Source organism: Coturnix japonica, chromosome 5 (assembly GCF_054131305.1).
Source record: "Coturnix japonica strain WE chromosome 5, WE-NBRP24, whole genome shotgun sequence".
NCBI lineage: Eukaryota > Metazoa > Chordata > Aves > Galliformes > Phasianidae > Coturnix > Coturnix japonica.
Genome location: NC_140667.1, coordinates 28,368,068 through 28,392,084, shown reverse-complemented (window position 1 = coordinate 28,392,084; position 24,017 = coordinate 28,368,068). Strand labels below are relative to the sequence as shown.

Below are 24,017 nucleotides of genomic sequence, written 5' to 3'. Positions count from 1 at the left end.
AGTGCCCTCGAGACTAAGTTCCCTGAGCGTCTTGGTGAAGGAGAGTGCATTTTGGCAGGTATTAGGAGAGTGACCTAGTTAGAGATCGCCTGGTTCCTGCACCATTCTCTTGAGAAAATTATTTGTTTTAATCAGAGAGTTCAGGTTTACATTTTTCGCCTCCCCCCTATCCGCTCCCATTGCTGTCAGATTTTTGCCTGTATCAGAGTGTTGCTTATTGCATATCTTAGACTGTGCAGAGTCTGGGTAGTATGGACCTCAAGTGCTCCAAGCACAGGAGTGTTGTTGTTAGAGGGGAAGGGCAGTTACAGTTTTGAAGATCTCTTAGAAGTGCACAGGCACAAGTCTGGCACTGATCTCAGCTGTGTAAGATTCTGTTCTGTAATCACAGCTGTTTGATTGCAATTAGACCACCTCAGCCTTATTGATAACAGTTGCTACACAACAGTGCTACTGAAACAGGGCTTCTGGTGTCTGCTTGCTTTTATTGCATTCTTAGGGAAGGATATCCTCTTAGTGTTTCCAGATTGGAATTTAAGATGCATAATACACAGTTGTTTGTTTGTTTTTCTGCAGAGATGAAAGCTGTGAAGGGCATCCCAGTGTGTTTGTTATTCTACTGCTTTTCTTGTCTGTGAGCAGCTTTTGCTGGAACAACTGTGTTCAAATCTTAATAGCAAAGCTAACTATCTCTTTTGCTATTTTAATTCTTAATCTTTTTGCCTTTGTTTCTAGCTGCTTATGTTCTTGGACAATGCCTATTTTGTCTGTATGGTTCCTCAAGGTGGACAATCACTGTGTTAGTGGGCTGTCTGGCTATTTGGTAATGATTTAAATGTCTCTTTTTACAGAACAACAGCCTGCAGTTTCTCGGAGATGCAGCTCTTTAGTTAGGTGTTCCAGCTTTAGGAAACGAGGTAGATCTCAAAGATACAGAACAGGTGAGTTGAAAAAATGACTTGGAGAGGGCATCTCTGAAACTGTGTGTGTGCACTGAGCTCACATCTGAATGCAATTAGATTTAATGGTCTAAAACCAGAAAACTAGATTTATTTTTCCAGCTAGCTTTCCAGCTAGTTTGAAGTGTCTTAATCCAGTACCACTTGGGTTGAGGCTGCTTCTCTAAAGCTCACCTGCTCAAATAGAAGATAACTTATTTTAAATTCAGCCAAGGAAGTAAATTCTTTAATATGTGTTCTGGTTTGGGATGGTGGAAGAACCTTACAACTTCTTTCTTCCCATAAGAATTCTTTCTTTCCTACAGTGTATCCAATGACTCCTATATTTTCATTCATGTCACGTTAGTATTTAGGTTATGACTTCCCACGTAACTTTGTGACTTACATTGACAGCCATAAGACAGTTTCTATTTAGACCTTGAAAGGTAAGCCTGGTTTTGGGGTCAGCTTTAAAATGTAACTGATAACTTATCACTGATGGGCTACACCAACTTACCATCTTTTGGCTAGCATTTGCTTTTTGTCAGCAGGTTTTTTTTTAAACATTTATCTTGGGTAGTCAGTGGCATCACATTTGTGAAATAATTTAAGATCTCTTGCAGTTGCTTGCCTGTTAGCTGCAATAAATTTTAAATTACCTTGTCTAGAAAAAGCACATTTCACATGCTTGTTTTGATTTGTTTTTATTTTAGATGGGAAAGAGGAAACTTCCAGTCCATCGTGGGAAAGTACAAGTAGTGAGCTAAGTGCCAGTACCTCAGGTATCGAGCCACAGAAGTGGCATTCCATTGTCTTGTCAGTGTGCCATGCTGAACTACTTGTCTGACTGATTAATATAAATTAGTCCTCTGTATGGGACAGAATTAGAACTATTTAATTTCAGGATTTCCATTTTTGGCTAACCTTTTTTTCTAAATAGAATAACCTGCATCTCCTTTTCTAGAATAAGAAAATAACTTTGTTTTTTTCTAGATATGTTTAGCTGGCAGGAAGCTACGTTCTGACCAAACAGAATCTTTAACAAGGTGCTGAAGATTTCACTCCTGTGTTATCCTCTTTACCTTAAAATTTCCTTGTGATTCTGCTCCTGTGTTTTTGTTTTAAATATGTCTAGTGCTGTTCTCTGGTAGCTGGCTGCTAACTAGTGAAATGCTTTGTTTTGTTTTTCTATAATGGTGTACTGATTCATTCTCTTGTCTTGCAGAGGGAAGTACCAGTAATGTGTCTGGCTCAAGTGATTTGGAAAGCAGAGCAAGACCACAGCAGCAAAATCCCCTAATTCCTATGATGCTTTCCCCACCAGAATCATTGTTAGTTTCTTGTGTTTTGAGAGGAAACTTCATAGAAGCCCATCAGGTAAATGGGCTGTGTGTGCCTTGTGCAATTTAGAAACTAGCTTGGTGTTGGCATTTGTGGTTATGGTGGGTGATGAAGTTCCTGCTCCTCCTGCATTAGCTAACACAGGGCTGAAGCATCTGCATTCCGATTAAAAGGGTCACCACAGAAGTAGGTGCAAGTAAGATGAGCAAAGGTAATCCAAATGTAAGGATGCCTTGTTTTCATTCAACAGGTTAAAAAAAAGAGAAGACTCTTTTAAGACTAGTTTCTCAAAGCATGGCAGTGTTTGATCAGAGCTGGCCAAGCTTAGTGTTTCAGCAAAATGGAAAGTCAAGAGGTCATGTGAAGCCAGACAAGGAAGCAACACTTGAACAGCTTGCTTTAGTCCAGTGAATCAAAATCATGACTATCTGCTTCTTTTAAGCTGCAGTTGTATTCTTTACCTGAAATAGAACAAAAGTGATGGGTGAATTTGTTTGTCAGCAGGTATGTTTTGAGGCTAAAACTTAGTTTTGAAAATAGAGAGGCTGGAAACTAACAACCTAGTTGTCTGTAGTTATGGTGGTGGTTTTTTGTTGTTTTTTTTTCCTATTTTACTCCCTCAAGGCTACTTTTCTGTATGTGACTTTTGGGTTGATGCTCTGAAAAATATCTCGAGGTGCATCAGCTATTAGATCATGTGCAAAAAGCAGGGGCCTGGCTGAGTTTCAAATAGCAATATTAAGGCAGTTGATGTTGTTGTGCTAGCAGCAAGCTGCTGCTCGGCTCATTAGTTCTGCTTGACGTCAAGCATGCTGCTTCATTTTTTCCATGCTTAGAGGGCTAAGAAGTGTTTTGTTTCTTTTGTTTCTCTGAATGTCAGTATTGCTTGTGGTAAAGAATTCATGGTTAGTTTGCATTCTGTTGTTGTTTTACTAATAGGATCGTGAACATCCATGCTCATCCTACTGTCTTTAAATCTTTAGAAAGTATTCTTGCTGAGTAAGAATTTGTTTAAGTAGCTTAGTTTGAAGGTCATAGTTGCTATGTAGCAAGTATTCCAATGTAGTGAACTGAAATCCTTACTACTTAGTAACCTGAAGTCAAGAATTATTCTGAAGGATGCAATTAAGAAAATACTGTTTTTTAGGCACTTAAAACTTGGAGGGGAAAATGAATACTGTTTTCCCTGCTGAGTACATGGTTTTTATGCTGAAGTACCAGTTTTATTTTATTCCCTTAACTCCTTTAGAAAACTCAGAAGTTCTTTGACCTTTGAAAACTTATTTTGATATACTCTGTAATAGCTTTTGTTGTCATTCGTGAAAGGTGGCTCTAATGTTCAATCTGGACACTTCACCTTGCTATGGTGAGTTGGTTTTCATGGAGCGCTACCAAGAGGCGGTGCGAGAAATGGCCAAAGTGGAGCACAACATTGAGAATCAAGTGTCGGATGGTACTGGAGGTATCAGGAGGTCCGGCAGTGGCCGCTCAACATTGCAAGCTATTGGGAATGCAGCAGCAGCTGGTAAGGACCATGGGGGTTTTGTTTGTGGGTTTTTTTTGGTTGTTCAAAAAGATGAGAGAGAAATGGAAAACAGAAGAAAACAATCAGATTACTGTCATAACGAGTGGAATAATTGTTCAGAAAGATATGTATCTCTTCTTTGACATAAAAGGAAATCCAGAAAGCTGAAACTTACTGTTGGTGCTGTTAGTTTTATCAATTCCACAGTGAGCATTTTGTAAAGCAGGCCATCTACTGAATTGCTTACATAAAAGATTGGAAAATAATTATTCTTGCCAAGATCTGAGATGAAAATCCTGTATAATTAGTGATTGTTTTTTTTGCTGACTGATGTAGGTATGGTGTTTTATTCCATCTCGGATGTTACTGATAAATTGCTTGCAACTTCTGGAAGTCTTGCCCCTACTCTCCAAGAAAACATCTGGGTCAGCAGCATCCAGCTGGAGCACACTGATCCTCTCTGGGAAGTCCTTGAGGACCTCAGTCCCTCAGCAATGGCAGCGTTTGACCTAGCTTGTACTCAGTGCCGTCTCTGGAAGACATGCAAACAGCTTTTGGAGACAGCAGAAAGAAAACTGTACAGCAGCCTTGAAACTCGGGGTAGGCTTCTGGCTTGTAAAAAAAGCCTCTGTATGAGCTGGTGTTTGTGCTAACACCAGCATCATAATATAAACAATATGAAATTAGATTCTGTTTTCTCCTTTTCTTCATTCCTAACTTTTATTTTGCCCTGTTTGTCCAATCACTTCTCTAGGTCACCGACCTGATTTTGTTTTGCTGCGTTCTGAAAGTGTAAAGGGTTTCCCAGCATTTCTTCAGCAAATAAGTAAAATTCTCAACTATTCCTGCACATCACAAGGGCAGTCCAAATCAGGTAGCATACTTTGCTGATACAACTTTATGTTGGAATTCTGTTGAATGTTTCAGATTTTTGCCTTCTGTTGCAATAAGAAGTTATGGAATTTTTCATTTCTGAGTGTAGTACTTAATGAAAAGGGAGGGGAAGAAAGCAAAAAACATTCACACTCAGTTTTGAATAAATTTGAATTTGGCAAACTAGTGGTATTCTAATGCAGTTTTGGTTCTGTGGGAGTTTTTCTGTACAACAGTATTTCTGTATTTGTTGTAATTGGTGTTTCTTCCTATTTCTTTGTAGAGCTCTCAGAAGAGAAAATAAGCAGTTATTTTCGATGCAGTATTGTAGACCTTCTGCAAGCTTGCTATCCTTCCTTGACTGAAGAAAGTATTACTAATGAAGTTATTTTATCACAACATCTGGATCAAATCCTAGAAGCACTGACACATGTTGAACGTTCTGTAGGTGAGGTTTTTTTTGTGGTCATGAAGACTGACAAATGGATCTAGACTTTTGTTGCATCCTGAAAAGCGTAAATCTAGTAGTAATGGTTTTTGTCACATTCATGACCTTCATTTTCTTTGCTCTAAACGTAATGCTTCCTATTTATTTCCCTGGAAACTACACAGGTGCAAAGAGCACAGTAATGCCATTTCACAGAGCAAATTCTCTGGTACAAAACAGGTTTTTTTCCGACATAGTCACTACTGTTAGCTATGCATTTTTGCCAGCAATGAGTAAGAGCCCTTTGCCATGCTTCTGAAAATTTGCACAAGCAGAGGTAACCACTGTTGCTGCTGCCCCTGCTGAAACACACCACCCATCACCTCAGTCTGCTCACATTCACTATTCATATTCACATTTATCTCCGTGAATGTTCAGCAAGTGTTGATATCACTTTTTTTCTACTTGGAGGAATTCATTGACACACGTTTGCTTCATACGTACTTCCATGTCAGTCTGCCTTTCTTCTGCCATCTGTCGCACAGCAACAAAGTTAATGTTGGTGAGAAGGTTCAACCTCTACTTCAATACCATCAACATCTGCATCTGACATTGTGGGCCAGCATAATAAAATAGGAAGCATTACTTTTAGAGCAGCCTTGTATATATTTTTAAAATTGAATACAAAATGTGAAATTTGGCTGTAATTCTTACTATCCAGGCATTTGTTTTCAGAACTAAAATTGTGAACTTGCCAGAGAAGAATGCAAAATGTAAATTTGAGGTGCTATTTTTATTTGTACTATTTTCTTCAATCATAGCAAAGAAATATTGTAAGTACACTTTAACCTGGCCACTTATACCTAATTGGGTATATTCTTACTGCTGCTTTTTCTGTAGTTTTCACAAAAAGCAGATAAACGTGTCAAGTTACTGTCATCTAACATACCTTCCAGTTTTCCTGGGGCTATCAAAAAATGGCTTGTCCTTTTCTGAAGGAGTCTTCCTGGGTTGTGTTTTCCTGCCTGTTCTCAGAGTTCTCTTTGTTTAACAGTACTAGAATCTTTTCTTTTGTTTGGCTTTTTTTTCTGTTTTCCAAACTTTCGAATGGCATGTAGATGTTTATAAAATATTGCAATAATTTTATGTTTGAGCAAACATGAGGAGAGTTGTAAGGGCTAAATGTTTTGGAACATAGTGACTAGTCAACAGTTATGTTTTGGAATAAGCTTATCTATTATTGATGTAACTAGATGTATTTTAGGCTTTTCTGAGTTGCTGTTTGCAAGGATACCACTTTAGATGAACCACATTCGTCAACGCTAAACCATTTCTCTTTTTCAATTTTTTTTTAATGTATTTTTTCCAGTTCCCCAACTACCCCTTTTTTTGGCATGTAGTGCTTGCTTAGTCTTGGATCTGTGCTTTTTTTTTTTTTTTTTTTCTTCAACCAGACTCTAAAGGGAGCCTGCTTGGCACCTTGGTGGAACAGGCCTCTCTGAAACCCGTGGAGCTGGAGAAACACCTAGTTTATAATCAAACACAGCTCTTGCTGAGAACTCTTGATCAACATTTCCAAACCTCGCCAGAGAGCAACACGAAGACAAACTTTGTGAAGATTTTCTTTGACTACATTACTACACTAGCTACTGTTGTGTTACGAAGTCTGAATGCAGAGCTAGGTAAGGTGTTTCTGCCTAAAGCCTAAGTATGGGTGAAATAGGTAACTGCTGACAGCAGAGCTTAGCTATTTCACCCATACCATGACATCTGTGTAGCTTGTCTGACTGTAAAGTGGTATGAAATATATGAAATGCCTTTCCTAAACAAGCCTATAACCTGTACGTAGGTCTTTTGATTTCTACCTATTATTATACTGCTTTATTTCTTAATATCTACGCCACCTACAGCAGAGGTAAAAGTAGCCGATGGCAGTGGATAAATCAGAACAGTAATGTTAACTGATGACCCAAATTCTGCACTTTGTTTGTATGAAACAAATGACTCTTGCCCTTCCAAGATTGCTCCCCTACAAGGCAAAAATGATTTTTGTGTCTTGTGGGGGTCAGTGTGCTGCGTAGTTTTTGGCTTTCTTGGCAGTAACCAGTGCCTTGCTGCTGTATGGAATAGGAAGGAAATGTGCAGACAGCTGCACAGAGTTAACCAGGCAGGATTTTTTCTTGTGGAATCAGTTGATGATAGTGGTGAATGAAAAGAATTACATCATCAGCATATAAAGCTGTCAGAAGAACAGAACTGTTCACTGACAGGGGACAAATACTGTTTGGTATTCAACACTGACTCTAATTGAGCCGCGCTAATGTGAAATTCCACAGAATTGCTTTCTGGGAATTCTTTTCTAAGAGGATAAATGCAGAAGGTAAAGATCCATTTCCAGATGTGCTGATTCAGCTGAGGCCTCTGCCATTCCAGCAGATGCCATCCTCCATATGGACTGGCAGTTAGTCCATGAGGACTGAATCAAAAGCCAAAAACTGTGTGATGTTTAAAGGCTGAGCGAGTTTCTGGGGAACTTTCTTGTACTAGAAGGCAAACAGAAATGGTAAACTTGTATGCTGAGTCACTGTAAGCAGACTCTCCTAACTTTGTATGAAGGTATTTCAGCAATGCTAGCTGGAGTTTCACTCCTTCTGTAGAAGCAGCTGTATTTCTGAAAATCTCCCTACCACCTTTACTCAGTTTGACTTGATCAAGATATGAACTTAATCATCTGTATCCACGGTCTCCTCAGAAAGCAATGCTGCATATTTTTGTGTCTCACTACAGAGGTGGTTTTGGTTCAAGTATGCAGTCAAGTGGGAAAGCTATTGGAATGTAGATCTTACTTAAAAGCAACAGATGCTCCACACTGCCAGTTCTGGTAACTGATCTGATAAAACATGAGCCAGAGATGCCAGGTTTATGAGGGGTATTGTAATAAAAAAATCCCTTGTAGTTCGCTTTGCATTTACCTTGCTAATGTGAACATGGACCTTTGTAAGCTCAGGAAAAGAGGTTTCAGACTCAGGCTGTTAAAATGTGTGTTCCTAATACAAGGCCTGGTCATTCTGTGAAACTGATGTGTATTGTAATAAATGTTTTATATTGCCCTAATTTTATTTTTACTTTTTTAAAGGCTTATCTGCAGAAGTGAAAGTGGGGAATCCTTTCATATTGTTGCAGCAGAGTCCATCTCAGCTGCTTTCTCAACTCCTGTTTGAAAAGCAGGTTCCACCTGACAGGTTGGTGCTTTTCAGATATACTTCTCTAGGTTATTTTGATGCATGTGATTTTGGGCTTTAGCTAAGTTTAAAGTTTTCTTTGGCTGCTTAGCACAGGCAGTACAGCCTCCCTTTGCTACCTCCCACTCATAGATCTCTTAGTTCTGCATGGGTTGATCTGTAAGTATGTACCTATTCAGTAGTTTATTTGCCATCATGAAAATTTTTGATCAAAAGTACTGTTTGTGTGTGTTTCTGTTTTCAATCCTGCAGGCTTGCTTCACTCTTGGCTAGAGAAGAGTTGAGCTTGAATGTGCAACAGGTTATTGTTAACTGTTGCTGTGAAAGGCTGTCCTTGTGCAATTTAAGGCAAAAGAGCCAAGCAGAATGTCTTCTGACAAACATCAGAAACCTAACACACCAGTGTGCCAAATGCTGCCTGCCAGATGTTGAAATACCTTTCTCCAATCATGCAAAGGCCTCTGAGGATGTCTACACTCAAGCCTCATCCTCTGTGGCTGACTTCAGCCAGCACACACTCACTGCCTCCTGCCTGGATTTCCTAAAGTCTCAGTCGAAGCTAACAGCCACAGTTGCATGTCTAAGTGCATCTAATATACAGAAAGTTCCTAAATCAAGTTTATCCTGGATGGAGTTCTGGGACAAGCGGGAATTGCCATTAGGTTTGGAACAGATTTCGAGGGAGTGTGAGGCATTGCTGAAGGAGTTCCCAATACTAGAAAGATTTCTGCTTGCTATGTTTGAGCCATTTCAGAATCAACAGGAAGAAGGTGGCAATTTAGCTGGTGTCTTCTCTGGCAGGACATACATACCTTTGGTTCTCCTAGGATTGCATTCCTCCACAGCTGTTAAGGTATTAATGGAAGTCTTTGAACAAGCACTTGCTGCAAAGGATTGGACTAGAGCTCTGAAGGTCTTGGATCTGTACAGTCAGGATGTGCAGGAACTGTTTGATGTGAAGGATGCTGTGCTGAGCTGTGCAGCTGCTGAAGGTAAGAAGGATGAAGTTGAGTGTTCCTCTGCATTTCTCTGCCTTCTTCCTTCTTTTTTGTTTATAAAGAATACATGAAATGGGAGATAAAAATGGAGGTAGTTGTTCTTGAGCAAATCCAAAAACAGAAGCAGATCCCTTCCCTTTCTTCATTCTAAATTTACTTTCTCTGATCATGTTGTTTGTTTTCCAAACTTGCAAATGTTGATGGCAAACTTACCCAAAAGCAATGTAGTACAAGAACTGGGAAGTGTCTCATGTATCTTGTATGTGTAGACTTGAATATGTCAGGAGATACTAATTACAGCATTACTCTTACTGCTGTAAGAGATGATCCATTATAATTGTCATGTGTGGATGATGAATCTTGTGAAAGGAGAGGCCTTTTTAATAGTCTAAGGGTAGTAAACATGCTATCTTGTCTTCAGTTACTTCATGAGAATCTGGCATTTGGCATCAGTCTAATATCGGTTATTCTGCTATTCACTGTTTCTTTTGCTGGTGCCACTCAGTGCAGTTAAGGGTGTTTTTGTTTTGTTTCTTTTATGTCTGCCAAATTGCACAATTTATAAATTTATAAATATTTAACCTGGTGGTTCGTTTTCTTTGCAGGTAAGGATGGTTGGCAGTACTTATTCCCGGTAAAAAATGCAACACTAAGAAGTGTGCTGGCTCTGCGCTGTTTGGACAAATGGCCACTCGATGCCTGTTTGGAAATTCTAGCTTATTGTAGTTCTGATTTGGACATAACTGCTGAGCTGAAAGCAGATCTGCAGAGCAGGAAGAAAGAACTTCAGGTTTATCAAAAGGTACAAAGCCGTTCTGTAAGTTACCAGTTTCTTTAAGAAACAGGCAGCAGGAAAAAAGTATGTTTGCCCTTTGGTAGGAAGTTTTAGCCCTTGGATCTATTTTGATTGTAATGGTTTTTTAAGTCTTTCATTCTAAACAGGTCATGTGTTTTCAGTACTGTAACATCCAGCTAAAACTCTCCGCCATCTTTCAGGACTTCTCCATTCTCCTATGATACTTCAAGTCTGCTAGTAGTATTTTGTATTTTTTTTTGTGTGATGCCACTTAATTCATTTTAATTTTTAAAAAGTTTGTTATTCCATTCTGTGCCACTGTGAGGACCTTTAGAAGCTTTCCACAGAAAGTCGTGGTTTTTATTTGCTTGAGAGATGTAGATATGTGTGGTGTCCAGGACTACTGGTCCAATAAGCATGCTTACATTGCAGAGAGCTTTTCTAACTACAGGACAGTTTAGATACCCAAGTGAAGTCAGACTAGTCAGCCTGGAGTTCGGTACAAATTGAAAAGGCAGATGGAGCATAGAGGAGTCATAAATTCCTGCTGAGTTATTTGTGGTGGTGATTCTGCAAGCAATTAGTTTGGCTTTCTCACTGTTAGTGCCAGCAGTGTCTTCAGTGTACACGAACTTTCTCATCCATAGTTATTGCCATGTAATCTTTTAGGAGCTTTCCCTTACAAACCTCCTTTGCAGGGGCAATGATTGATAAATACAAATAAAGTTACAGTCTTTTTCCTGTTGGAAGTGCTTTACAACATCCACATACAGGGCTAGAGATAAATGTGTATCGTCTTTTTGTCTGTTGGTACAAAGTAACTCCTGATATGAGGCTCTCAGCTGTTTTCCTAGACTTCATGATTGTTGTAGATAAAACATTTAAAATGTGTGCTACAATAATATCAAACTTTTTCAGATTTTGAATTTGCAAAATGAACCAGTGTGGAGTGACTGGCAGGATCTGAAAAAAGCCTGCACTGACGATCCCCAGGCCATCATGAATATCATTCTGAAAGCAAAGGTTAGGCATTGTCACGTGAATTTTGTTGAGCTTAGAACATATTAGACTTGGGATAAAATGCCAGTTCAGCAAATTTAAAACAGCAGTCAGCAGATAGTACCTCAAGAAGGATTCCTTTGCTCAATTCTTTGCTACAGAAACAGATTCAGCTTAATGTCAAGATTTATGCACAGTTAATAATCCCTTAACTCTTATTCTGAGGCACCTTTTCTGTTAAAATTTTCAAGATTTTAATAGTAAGACTTTTGGTGTAATATTAGTTTGATTATTATGTAAGTGCTAATACAGTAGGTCTGGTTAGCTTGGAAAGTGCTTCCCTAGAAAGCCAGTTTGCTTACTGTTAGGTGGGGAAGTATTTTCAATGCAGATTGTGACTCCTGCAGATTGAGTCATCATTTTCCCTTATCATTTTAATTATTTGTGTTTGTGTGGGGGAGAGGAGTCTGAGGTGAAAAATTTCTTGAAGCTGATCAGATCTTTGGAGGGTTTTTTTTTTCTTTTCAGTTTGCTTAGTTACTTTTGTTTGTTTCATTTTATCCTTCAGGATTATGAGTTGTGTGAGGAATGGGGGCACTTATATCCTGTCCCAAGAGAAGACTTGATCAGTCTTCACCGTGAGCACCTTCTCCACTTACTGGAGATGGGAGACATGGAAAAAGCATCACAGGTAACAGCAGGACTCTCTCAGCCTTACATTTCAAGGTCAAGTAAGTGGAGAATATGGTCTCTAAACTGTTGACTTTGTTTCTTCTTTAAGGAGGACTGTTTTCTTAGATATTTTCTCAAAGTCTTGGCTTTTACCTGGTCTGCTTGTTGGACCTAGAAGTTTCTGTGTCTTCACAGCTATTTTAATTAAATGGAAATGCAAGGCCCCTTTTACTTGAAAAATCGTAATGAAGTAATTCTGTGCTGCTTAAACAGAAGAAGCAGAAATTAAACTACTGGTACAAATTGGTCAGTTGTGCTTCAATGCCCAAATCAGCAAAGTGTGGATTCTTCTGGTTTTAATAATTATGGAGCTGTAGATAATAACAGATTAAAAATAAAATGCACTCTCTTCTAGACAACATAACTTGTAAATACTTTTGAAGCAAGGAAGAGCTTTTTTGTTACTACATCTTGTATCTCATTCCTTGCTTATCATGTTGTGTTTTTTTTTTTTTTATTTGCTTAGATTTTAAAACTATTTTGTTTGTTAAGTGGAGCAAATAGATGGTGAGTAGTTTGTAAGTGGATGATATAAATCATCACTTGTGTGTGTGTAAGATGCTTGTGGAGGTTAATTTGCTTGCTGGACCATTGTATGACAGCAATCTGTTATTCACTGACTGGTATAAAAAAATCTTCTCCAGGAACATAGTGGGGATTTATTGTATTTTGTATGTTTCTAGCTGTTACAAAGAATAGAAGATCCAGGTATTTGCCTTGCCATCAGTGAACAGTCTCTGGACCAGCATCCTAGCTTGGCAGCATCTCACTTCTTAGCTGATTACCTCACAACCCACTTCTACAGGAATCTGACAACAGCACGTCGTAATGAAATCCACGCACTTTACACGGGATCAAAAGTGAGTAAAACTCATGTGCTGTAGGATTGACAGCAATATAGCCATAGAATTATCTGCTTGTAGATTTTTACCACAGAATTCTCACCCTATCGGGCACAAGATTCCAAGTCTTAGAATCCAAAGAAAGGTTAGAGATGGCCTAAAACCTCTTTCCCTTCTCATAGTTCCTGTATTCTGAGGTGGTTGTAGCTTCCAATTTTAACAGAGCATTCTTCTTTCTGAGCTGTGAGGAGGTGGGTACCAGGCAAACTAAAAGAAGGAAAAAAACCCGAGGTATTTATCAGGACAGTTGCTAAGTTTTGTCTTAGTGAAAAAGGAAGCATCCTCAACTTAGTCTCTGTTGTATCAGAAATGCCATGCTTCCTTCCTTGTGTAGAAGGTCATAAATTACATTAGAAGTATGGTCATCTGTGTAGTGGTCTTTAATACTCTCACAGCATGTTCCTTCCAGATCTGCTTTCCAAAGGCAGTCAGTATCGCTCCATTACTTCAGTTTCTGTACGACTTCTGCCTCACAAGTGTTCTGTGCTCATCCTGGAAATGTGAATATTAACCAGTAGATTATCTTAATAAAATATAACCTATCTGAAGAAAATCCAGATCTTTCTGCAGGATTACACGTAGCAGCTTGCTCTGGTGCTTTGCACAACAGTAGCAACATTTGTTTCTTTACTTTTGAAAACATGATTTAATTTGTAAAGAGTTTATATTAACTAGTCATCTTTAGAGGGAACTGCTCATATTTTCATCATCTCATTTCCTTCTAAAAGGATGGACAGATAAGAATAGGGCTAGTGCCTTAGGTTTTTTTTTCTTAGTCATATTTTAATAGGATAATATACCATACCCACTACAACATGGCATGAAATGCTTTCCTGTTTTCAGCTTCCTCTGTAATGAGACAGTGTTTGATGGAATCTGAAAGCAGAAGCTGAGTAAGCTGCTCGCTAATTCTGTCACAGAGCTATGAATAGGCCCATTAAGTCCTGTCTCAATTTTTTGGCCTCTGTGTGCTTTGTTCCTCATGTAAGCTGCTTGGTTAGTTTCTTGTCTTAGGCTCACATAAATCATATTTGGAGGTGTATAACTAACTTATTTTTTTTCTACTTCCCAGGTATTGCTGACTCTACCTGAACTCTCTCGTGTTAACTACTTCCACCTTTCCTCCAGGCCACTGCTTATGGTGGAACAGCTGCTCATGAATATGAAAGTGGACTGGGTATCTGTGGCTGTGCAGACATTGCACCAGCTCTTAGGTGGACAGGAAGTTGGTTTTGCTGTAGAAGATATTGATAATTTGCTCTCAAAGTATGCAGAGAAAGCCCTTGACTTCCCCTTTTCATTGAAAGAAAGGAGATCAGGTGACTTTTCTTGAGAATGCTATTTTGTTTTTGGGGAAGAAGGGCAGAACTTCACCAGGAGTTGCTTTTCCATTTGTGCCTTACACTTTTAGATGCTTGCCTCCAGCCTCCTTCTAGCCCAGAATATGTTCTAAAGCCCTTACATTTCTTATAGGACGAAGGGTTACAAAACTTTCTCATTTTCTTCTGCTGCTCCATTCCTTCCTTCTTTTATTTAATGCTCTTGACATAGCTGTCTTCTGGTGTGTTAACCAGTTTTCATCCATGTTGCCTTCAGTTCTGCATTTCGCTCTGCATTTGCGGGTTTTGTAACTGGAACAGCAGAGGGTGCTGCAGATCAAGTTCAGTGGTTTCACTACATGAAAAATGCACGATGTGTGTACTTATTTGTATCTGTCTACCTGTTTCTACATATATGGTACCACCTTGCTTTATGCCAGTTTCAAAATGTTTGTCATTTCATGATTAAAAGATAAAGCTTTTGCTATTATGAAGGCATCAGACTTCACATATCTTATCATGCGAAATGACATTTAAAGTTGCAAGTGTGTTCCTTCTGCTGCTATGTGAAACGCTTAATATTTGCCATGTGTATCTTGTGTCAACTGATGGTTTTCACAACTGATTCTTTGCTGAATTATTTCTGAGCCTGTCAGTAGTCCATTGCTTTTAAGGATCCCTTTCTCTGTGTTTTATATAGTTTTGCTGTGGGCTAGTTTTCTTGAAAGGTAATAGAGCTGCTCCTGCTTGTACTAGTATTGTTACCTACTCCTGTCAGTGAATCCTGGTGATCTTTTTTAAAACAGGTAGCTTGATTATCAATAATGTTCTGATTTTGTTTTTTTATTTTTTCCTGACCTAGATTCTGTGATACGTATTCAAGAAAGTCTCTCTCAAGTACTGGAGGGTGAAACAATGTCTAGATCAGGATCATCAGAACTATCTCTTGCTGGCTTTACAGGTAAGGTCTCAGTGCCATTTTTTGTGCGTTCTCTGGAGCACAAAGAAAGACAGAATATTTTCTTCAAGCCCATCTCTGTGGTAGTATTTCCTGCTCTTTGCTCAGTATCTTTTCCATGTTAACTTTGGTTTTACAGTTGAAATCTCATCCTTGTGTCTATTTCCTTCTTTCTTTTGGTCCTTGAATTTAGTTTAGTAGATCCTGCTTGTGACCTGAGGGAAAACAGTACATCTTATTGTCTGAGCGGCCTCTACTCACAGCCTTCAAATACAATAAAAGCAATATAGTTTAAGCCAGAAGAACTGAAGAATATTTGTTCCATTAAAAGCAAGCACAAATTCTTCTGTAGCCTTCTGCATCAATTAACTTTACTGGAATAAAGTTTTTTATTCTTTTTTCAGTTTAATATCCTGCTATGTGAGATGTGGCTTGTGGGGCTGTAAAGAGCTTTTGAGGCTTTTAGTTAGCCTGAAGTGCAGCTGGATTACATCATGTAAACTAAAAGTCTGTCTACTACTATAATTTGGATTAAATGAAAGCTTCTTTGGCTTCAAGGATGCTAAAGGCCGAAGAATAAAATTGTGGCTTCTTTGAATTGATTTACCAACAGTAGATTGTAATCAGACCAGATCAGAGAGGTATATAGTATTGCTTGCGATGCCATACTTCTGGTAATAGAGAGAAGTCTAAATCTTAAGGAATGTCAACCTGAAGATTGTATTTTATGCTGTACCCCTTACTTGGTGTGTGTGTGTGTGTGTGTGTATATATACACACACATATATATGTGTATATATACATACACACACACACACACACACATATATATATATATATATATATAAAACAACACACAGGCTTATATATATGTGTGTGTTGGTTTTCTTTTCATTCCTCCTCCAAGACTCTGCTTGTGATATAAAAATAGATGCTAGATGCTAAGAAGTTGTCTTATAGTTTAATTGTTATGGCAAAGGTCTGTTAGTAACTAAGCGATTTTGGTCATTAGTATCGCAGTATTAGAAGCTTACAGTCTTACAGTTTTAGCTTTAAATCGTTATTATTCCTTACGCTATTTTAATCTGCCATGCCTTGTAGAAGGACAAGAGTAGTCTTGTTGCAAGTCTTAGTAAGTCTGTAGTGTTTTCTGGTGTTCAGGACTCCATTAAATGGTTTAAATTCCCTTCCACGTTTGTCTTGCCTTGGCTTCTGTTAAGGTGTCACCGTGTCTGCAAGTCCCAGAGAAAGAAGCCTGCAGCAGAATTTTTCTGAAGAATTTGTGCCACCTGAGAAGCCACCTCCAAAGCAACAATGGATACCTGATGACACGGAAACAATATGTATGGTTTGCAAAACTGAGCGCTTTACTATGGTAAGGAGCAAAAATGAAGTTCTCAGGATGGTGATCTCTGAATGTGAATTGTTGCTCATAGTGTGCTTCTAAAATTTGTTTTTTCCAGAGAGTACTTAAGCAACTGCATTGGTGCTCTCAGGGAGAAGATTAATCTGACTTTTAAAAATGTGCTGCCAGTCTGTTATATTGGTTAGAAACAAAAGAATTTGTTCAGTGTCAGTTGCTTTTTAATTTGAAATTGGCTAAGGTTATGTCAGAAAGGCAGTTTACAGCTTCTGACTTTTCAAGAGGTGGTTTAAGTATCTGGATGACTGAAGCTGATCCAGGGCTGCAAAAGTATATTTAAACCCCAAGTTGTTCTGTGTGGTTTTTGTTTTATTTTTCTCCTCACATTTACTCATGAGTGGAGGCAGATAGGTAGATGTAGGAGGATGCAGTGGAGGCAGATATGGCAGAGGACTTGGGTAAATCCTTTCATTTGCCTACCCATGACCTTGTGTGCTCAGTTTAACAGACGTCATCACTGCAGGCGCTGTGGCAGGCTTGTGTGCAGTTCTTGCTCTACCAAGAAAATGGCAGTAGAAGCTTGTAGAGAAAATCCAGCCCGTGTTTGTGATCAATGCTATAGTTACTACAACAGGGAACGTCTGCCTGGATTGGTACAAGACACAAGCATGTAAGTCTTTCAATTCTAGTATTTCTCAATTCTGTGTACTTAGCAAAGTGTGTGAATGGAATGAGAAAAACTCGAATTCTGGTTCTATCTGGATGTTATGATAACATCAGGTTTTGTGGCAGACAGCTGTTGTGTGCTGAAGAGACCACTCTCAGTTTACTTGTCATATTAGAACACTGAAGAGCCAGTCAAAGTTCTTTATTTCTTTCTTTAAGCTTCAGTTCATCATTAAATATAATTAAGTTGAATGTTTTGTTGGAAAATGTATTCAACAAAAGCTACTATGGTAAGTCAGCAAGTTGCTTACAGTTTATTCAGCTCCTGGATTGGCACTGCATGGTGACTGGTTCTGCTGAATGTATCATTGTTTTAATGTTACTCCATAGTCCCTTGGTTACGACTTCTTGAATCCTGGGAGATTCAGATATTTTACATTTCCAGACAATAGAGGGTGGGGACAAGGAATAGGTTGGGAAGGGTAGGGGGAGAAATGTTAGATTTTTACCACACATTGTTCTGAAAAGGCTAGACATGTTAATCCTGTAATTTTTTTTTAAAGTATTTTTTCTTCTATGTGCTGGAATAGGCCTGATGTTTCCTTCTTTCTGTTACAGCACAAAGGAAGATCAGGATGAAGTGGAAGGTAAGTAGTGGAGTAGAATTAAAATATACTTTCTTTTAGTGCCTGATTGCCAGTGGATTTAGAGGAGGCAAGCTGGCACATCTAGCTGTAGCTAAAGGTTGATCAAAAATTCAGTTGCAATAACTTCAGAGGTGTTTTGTACAAGCAGGTTGAAGTTTAGAATACTTTACTTCCATTAAAGGGAATTTGTGGTTTAGGAAAAATGTCTGAGCCAATATAGAGCAACCTGTTTGGGGATTAAATGAAGGAACTGAAGAAATTGTTGGAGAAGGCACCTTGCGTACTAGATACAGTCAGGCTGCATTAAGAGTAGGAATTATTAGGCTAGTGCCGAGCTGTGGCACCCTCCAAACAGTTTCCAGGAGAAGGGTCAGTTGGTGATGAACCATTTCTCACTTCAGAAGTGGTCGGTGTCTTGGGATATGAAGTCAGTGAGGTGTCCCTACTGAGGGTCCGATCTATCCAGATCTTGTGTAGAGAAGTTCATACAAGGTGAGTTCTCAGAGAGACGCTGTGCTGTGGGCAGAAAGCAAGTCACTTAGATATTTATCATTAGAGACATGAGGGGATGTAGAACAGTACCACTTGGAGCACCCAGTAGATGTTGCTGATTTCTTTTTCACTTGGAATAGCCAGCCAATAGATGATGCTGTTTCCTTTGTTCTAGGGTCAGTTTTTACTTTCCCAGGCTATTTACTATTTCTTCAGCAACACCAGCCATTATCTGCTGCAGATTCCTGCTTTGTCTAGCTGTTTTCCACCTTGACAAACTATTTTTGTTTTTAACTTTACAGTTTTGTTGTTGCTTTTTTTGGTTTGGTTTTGTTTTGTTTTTATTGAAGTTATCTTGGAATATCTCTGGTTCTCAGCTATCCAGCTGCACATAAAAAATAACAGCTGCACAGGTTGTGGGAATACTCTGCATCATGAGTTTTTAGCAGGTTTTTTTTGTTTTGTTTTGGGTTGTTTGGTGGTTTTCTTTTGCTGCTTGTATGATTATATTACCTATTTTTTTTTTCTTCCTGGCTGCAGAAACTTCTAATAATGAATATTCCACAGTGGTGCGAATACCCAGGGCAGCTGCCCTTGAATGGTTTCTTTCACTGAATGAAGAGGAGAATGAAATTGTACGCAGTGAATTTTATTATGAGCAGGTGAGGCCTGAAGAAGGAGAGTCCAATATAAGCAGTTTGTTGGAGACCTACCTCTACAGCTGTGTTTCTTTCTTTCCTCAGGCTCCCAGCTCATCCTTATGTATTGCCATTCTTAGCCTGCACAGCAACAGCATAGTGTGTGGCCACCAGCTGATTGAGCACTGCTGCAAATTGTCCCAAGGACTCACTAATCCTGAGGTAGATGCTGGACTCCTTATGGACATTATGAAACAGTTACTCTTCAGTGCCAAAATGATGTTTGTGAAAGCTGGAAGGAGCCAGGACCTAGCTCTCTGTGACAGGTGATTGATCAGATGTTCACTAGGATGTGTTATCTTCACTGGGGAGCAGAGGGTGGGAGAGTTCCTTTGGTTGTGCTGTGGGCATTTTAAACAGGAAGATAAATTGATAATGTAAGAATAAGAGCTCAAGTGACAGAACTTCAAGTATTATAACTACATAATGATTACTGAGAAAATTCTCAGAATAGGAGAAATAATTCATGATGATTGAGGTAAAAATTTTACTTCTGTATTTTCTGCTTTCAGTCTGTGTTTCAATTTAGGTTTCTGAAGCTGTGCTTGCTGAGAAGTAGTGTATTAATCCAGAGTTTTTGTCCTGGAGGGCTTAAAGTGGCAGGTGCAGTGTATGAATTTCACACGTATCACTTTTAGTTTTATAATGCCTGTTGATGTCTGCAGTCATCTTCTTTCAGTGCTCCACTGAATGTTAGGAAGTAAAAAAAATAACCTGAATGAGAAAATGTGATGGATAGAGAATCCTCATATACTGGTAATTTAGGATCTGCTATTCAAAGATTGTCTTTAACACTGAGTTGTTTGAAAATTCTTTGTATGTCAATAGTGAAAACATATGCATTTGTTTAACCTGTTTTCCCTTAGCTATATCAGCAAAGTGGATGTGCTGAATATTTTGGTTGCTGCTGCCTACCGTCCCGTACCATCTTTGGATCAGATTCTTCTCCCTTCAGCAGTAACAAGATTAAGAAATCGGCTCCTGGAAGCAGAGTACTATCAGCTTGCTATAGAGGTAATGACAGTAGAAAGATGTGAATGTTAATAATCTTTCTCTGGTGATTTTTGTTTTTCTCAGAGTTCAGGTGGATGGGATATGTGTGAAACAGACAACATTTAAACTATTGCAAACAGGGAATAAGTTTTTAAACAACAAATAATATCTTTTCTGACGCTGGAAAAAAGGGTTTTTTGAGAAGGAAGATATTTTCTGCTGTGGAGCAGGTTCCTAAAGGGATAGACAGGGGCTATGTTTCCTGGTACAGTTAAAATTGGAATGGGCTAACTGCATGGATGAGAGTATTACATGGGCTGAGGTATCACTTGTGGCAGGATTTTATCTGAAGCTTGTGTGTTTGATCTTTATTGTCTTAATATCACAGCACATATTAGTAGACGCCTTTTACAAGGGTTTACTTAGAAACTGGCAATAACGGCAAATCTGTATATCTAAGATCATTGGGTGTGGTTTATCTTCCCCAGCTCCCAGTATTTTCTAAGTCTCTTTTTATGATATTGCACTTTCTTAGGAAGAGAATTATGATTTTTTAAGGGATGATTAAAAAAACAGAGAGAAATAAATAACATATTTGAATAAAAGGGGGTCATGTTTAACGGCAGCTGATTGTCTAAAAAACTTCAGGAATAAATTTGATCAGCAAACTTAAATGAATAAAAATTTCCTGGCAGTTCATGAGGTATCTGCTATTGTTTTGCTTTTAAACCACAAACTCACGGTTATTTACACAGTTTTTCTATGTAAAAAACAAAACAAAACAAAAACAGTTGCTTCATGACATTTTCAAATCAGAAACAGATTTTCTTCTAAGTTTTAAAACTGATGAATTGAAGTTTCCCAGATATGTGGTTACTTAACCTTGTATGATTAAACACATCGATTTGGAGATCATGGTTGTTTCAGCAGTTGGCATTTCATACAATAGCCTAGAAATAATCAGCACGTGATGTTTTTGTTTGTTCTAATGGGATGTACACTTTAGGAAAGACATTGATGTCACAGTCACAGGCTGTGATAAGCCAACTTTCTGATTTTCTGTGCTGCAGTATTAACAACTTGCTTTGAATTTAGGTTTCTACAAAATCCGGGTTGGATCCAAGTGGAGCATGGCATGCCTGGGGTATGGCTTGTCTTAAAGCTGGAAATTTAAGTTCAGCAAGAGAGAAGTTTAACCGATGTTTAAAGCCACCTGTGGATCTAAACCAGCTGAGCCACGGGTCAAGGCTAGTCCAGGATGTGATACAATACCTGGAGTCCACAGTGAAACCTGTACTCATTGCGGTGAGGGTCTTCTGTCTGCTCTGAGAACCTATATCAAAAATAGTTTGGTTTAAGACACATATTGCAGCAATGCATGGTACAATATCAGGTATTGGTTTCTTTTCCTGTTGTGTCATGATTTTCATGTTGTGTCATGATTACCTGCTGCAAACTAAATATTGTTGAGAAATTCACAAGCTGGTTCCTCACAGTGAATTGATGACTGAGCAGCAGATGATAGGATTTTTTTATAGTAACTGAGGGCATAGTTGGTACATATGAAAGAAGCTGTAGTGGTTGAAATATTATTACTAGAGTCTGCGAAAACTAAACTCCATCCCACTGATATTCTGTGCTGCTGCAGTCATAGTATTTCTTTACTAATGCACTAATGTAGCAGGAATTCAAAGCCAAAGGTGCAGATGTGATCTCACTCCTTCCTTTGTTGACAGGGAGTGCTGTTATATGATTTGGGATGAGCTCTGGAAGTTCTAACTAGGTGTACCAAAAAGCCTTATAGTATTTAACTACAGAAAGACGTTTTAGTAGTAAATATTTTCAAAAAATGAAAAAGCCTGTTTGAAGTAGGTTATTGAAGCAGCTGCTGTGGAGAGCTTTGTTCTGTTTAACAAACAAGCTTCCTGTCCATCCCTGGAAAGAGAGTTGTGCTAGCTGCCACAACTTTCAGCATGTCTGTTGGCAGCACAGTTCCAATCTACTGTTTATAAAAAAAAACATTACTAGAGACTAACCCCACCAAAGTGATGACAGTTTCAAAGAGAACAACAGAAAACCTTGAGGTCTGGTTGATAGTTGGAAAGAAAGTTTTCTTTATTAGTTGTCACCTATCACTGATTCTGTTCTAATAGCAGGATGATGATTACTTTGCCACACTGAGGGAACTCGAAGCAACATTGAGAACAAGAAGTCTATCCCTGGAGATGATGTCTGAGGGGAAGGTTCAGCACAACAGCTACTATCAAGAGTGCTTGTTCTATTTACATAGTTATGGCACTAATCTGGCAATAATAAGCTTTTATATGAGGCATGACTGTATGAGAGAAGCACTGCTTCACTTGTTAAATAAGGTGAGTCCATCACTTAAAATGAAATTCAGAAAGCAGTTGAGAGGTCTTCAAGGCCAGTTGAAAATGACATTGAGCATCACAGCGTTTGGGGTGTTTTCATGCACAGGTGTTTTTTCAGTGCCCTAAATGTTATCACTGAGGCTATCCAGTGACTGCCTACAATTCAGTGATATGAGAAAATAACACTGACCTTTAGGCCTTTTGTTTCTCTTCTTCATTGTGTTGAAACAGTGGCTTCTAGAGAGAAGAAAAGTGCTCTGGTTTTCCTTTGTAGAGTCACTGTATCAAAAGTGCTTTTTTTTTCCTGCAAAGCTGAAAATCTGTACTCATTGTTAATACAGTTGAGAAGAAATAAGGAAGATTTTGAATTCCAACGTGCTGATAGCTTGAGACACTTTATCACAGTGGCTCTGTATGTTGGTACAAGGTGCATATGAGGAGAGTGGCAGAGATGGGGTTTTCTTGTTTGTTTGTTTCTGGTTTGTTGTTGTTTGTTTTTGTTTTAGTTTTTTTTAAGGAAGAGTGGGCGAGAAAACATCTTGAGTGATGGTTTCAACCACTTAGTGGGTGATTGTGGAAATGGAGACAGGCTTGTCTCACATGCACAGTGCAAGAAGCAATTAACACCGTGTGGAGCAAGGGAAACTCCAGCTGGACAGATGGAAAATGGGATTTATTTATTTATTTATTTTTACTTCTGGTTCGCAATGTGGATATTTAGACATGGGAGCTGGGGCCCAGAGCGGCTGTTGAGTCATGGTGATGCTCTGAATCTGGTCAGGTTGAGAGGCCACTCTTTTTAACAGGGATTTTAACAATGTGATCCCTTCCAGCCTGAGTTACCTGTTGACACTATGATCTGTCACTTGATACTGCTTTTGTAAAAGGAAGATCTATGCATCACAGCTGCTTTGCTTCAAGCCACCTTTCTGATGTCTGTGTAGGAATCCCCATCTGAAGTATTCATTGAAGGGATCTTCATTCCAAGCTATGAAAGTGGAAAGCTGCATATGTTGGAGAACTTGCTGGAAACCATTGACCCGGGGCTAGAGAGCTGGGGGATGTATTTGATTGCAGCCTGCAAATACTTGCAAAAAAAGAACTACTACCACATTCTGTATGAGTTACAACAATTTATGAAGGTATGATGAGTGATTGCCCATCTCTTTCAGAGAGATGCTAAATATTGTCAGTCTTTTGTTTGCTTGCTGTAGTGTAAATTTGCATGATGCGCAAGTATATAATTTCCAATCCGGAAAAGTGGACAGAAAGTGTGAGGCTGGCTGATGCTTACCTGCTGTGTATTTTTGTCATTGATATGGTACACTGCAGTAGCTTAAGTATTGCTTTAGTGAAAGCATTGGCTGCTTTGTTCAGTAGAGACAAGGATTAGAGAATGTGGTTTCCTCTGATCCATCTTAGAAAACAGTATGTGTCTTCTAGGATCATGTTCGTGCTGCCATGACCTGCATTAGGTTTTTTACTCATGGAGCAAAATCCTACACCGAACTGGGAGCCAAACAGACATGGCTCATAAAGATCAAGGACCACCTCAAAGTCTATCTGCAGGAGGTCTCAAGAAGCTCAGGAAGAAAAAAAATGGTATACACTTTCCGGAAGAAAATGTCTGCTACAGACGTGTCAAGGTATCTATAAACAGCAAGCTATGTTTTGGTTAAGGGGAAATTCAGACTTTGTCTTAATGATTGTGTTTGGGTTGGATTTAACCAATGCAT

General features: G+C 38.8%; 1 protein-coding gene across 8 annotated transcripts in view; it reads left to right on the top strand.

The window, feature by feature from the left end:
• ZFYVE26 (zinc finger FYVE-type containing 26) overlaps positions 1-24,017 on the top strand; it is a 40,904-nt gene that overhangs the window by 10,085 nt on the left and 6,802 nt on the right. For 3 of the 8 annotated variants that reach the window (XM_015864766.3, XM_015864764.3, XM_085549001.1), the window contains exons 12-37: positions 852-941; positions 1,652-1,720; positions 2,164-2,315; positions 3,606-3,804; positions 4,141-4,404; positions 4,559-4,678; positions 4,961-5,125; positions 6,559-6,786; positions 8,241-8,346; positions 8,599-9,338; positions 9,950-10,146; positions 11,059-11,163; positions 11,708-11,830; positions 12,555-12,731; positions 13,846-14,092; positions 14,955-15,053; positions 16,271-16,425; positions 16,914-17,083; positions 17,698-17,726; positions 18,759-18,880; positions 18,962-19,182; positions 19,783-19,930; positions 21,005-21,214; positions 22,063-22,281; positions 23,226-23,423; positions 23,725-23,927. In XM_015864766.3, the coding sequence (XP_015720252.2) occupies positions 852-941; positions 1,652-1,720; positions 2,164-2,315; positions 3,606-3,804; positions 4,141-4,404; positions 4,559-4,678; positions 4,961-5,125; positions 6,559-6,786; positions 8,241-8,346; positions 8,599-9,338; positions 9,950-10,146; positions 11,059-11,163; positions 11,708-11,830; positions 12,555-12,731; positions 13,846-14,092; positions 14,955-15,053; positions 16,271-16,425; positions 16,914-17,083; positions 17,698-17,726; positions 18,759-18,880; positions 18,962-19,182; positions 19,783-19,930; positions 21,005-21,214; positions 22,063-22,281; positions 23,226-23,423; positions 23,725-23,927 (4,756 nt within the window). Of the gene's footprint in view, positions 1-851; positions 942-1,651; positions 1,721-2,163; positions 2,316-3,605; positions 3,805-4,140; positions 4,405-4,558; positions 4,679-4,960; positions 5,126-6,558; positions 6,787-8,240; positions 8,347-8,598; positions 9,339-9,949; positions 10,147-11,058; positions 11,164-11,707; positions 11,871-12,554; positions 12,732-13,845; positions 14,093-14,954; positions 15,054-16,270; positions 16,426-16,913; positions 17,084-17,697; positions 17,727-18,758; positions 18,881-18,961; positions 19,183-19,782; positions 19,931-21,004; positions 21,303-22,062; positions 22,282-23,225; positions 23,424-23,724; positions 23,928-24,017 lie in introns of those variants that run through there. The other 5 variants (XM_015864767.3, XR_014946630.1, XR_014946632.1 and 2 more) reach the window with 5 other exon arrangements.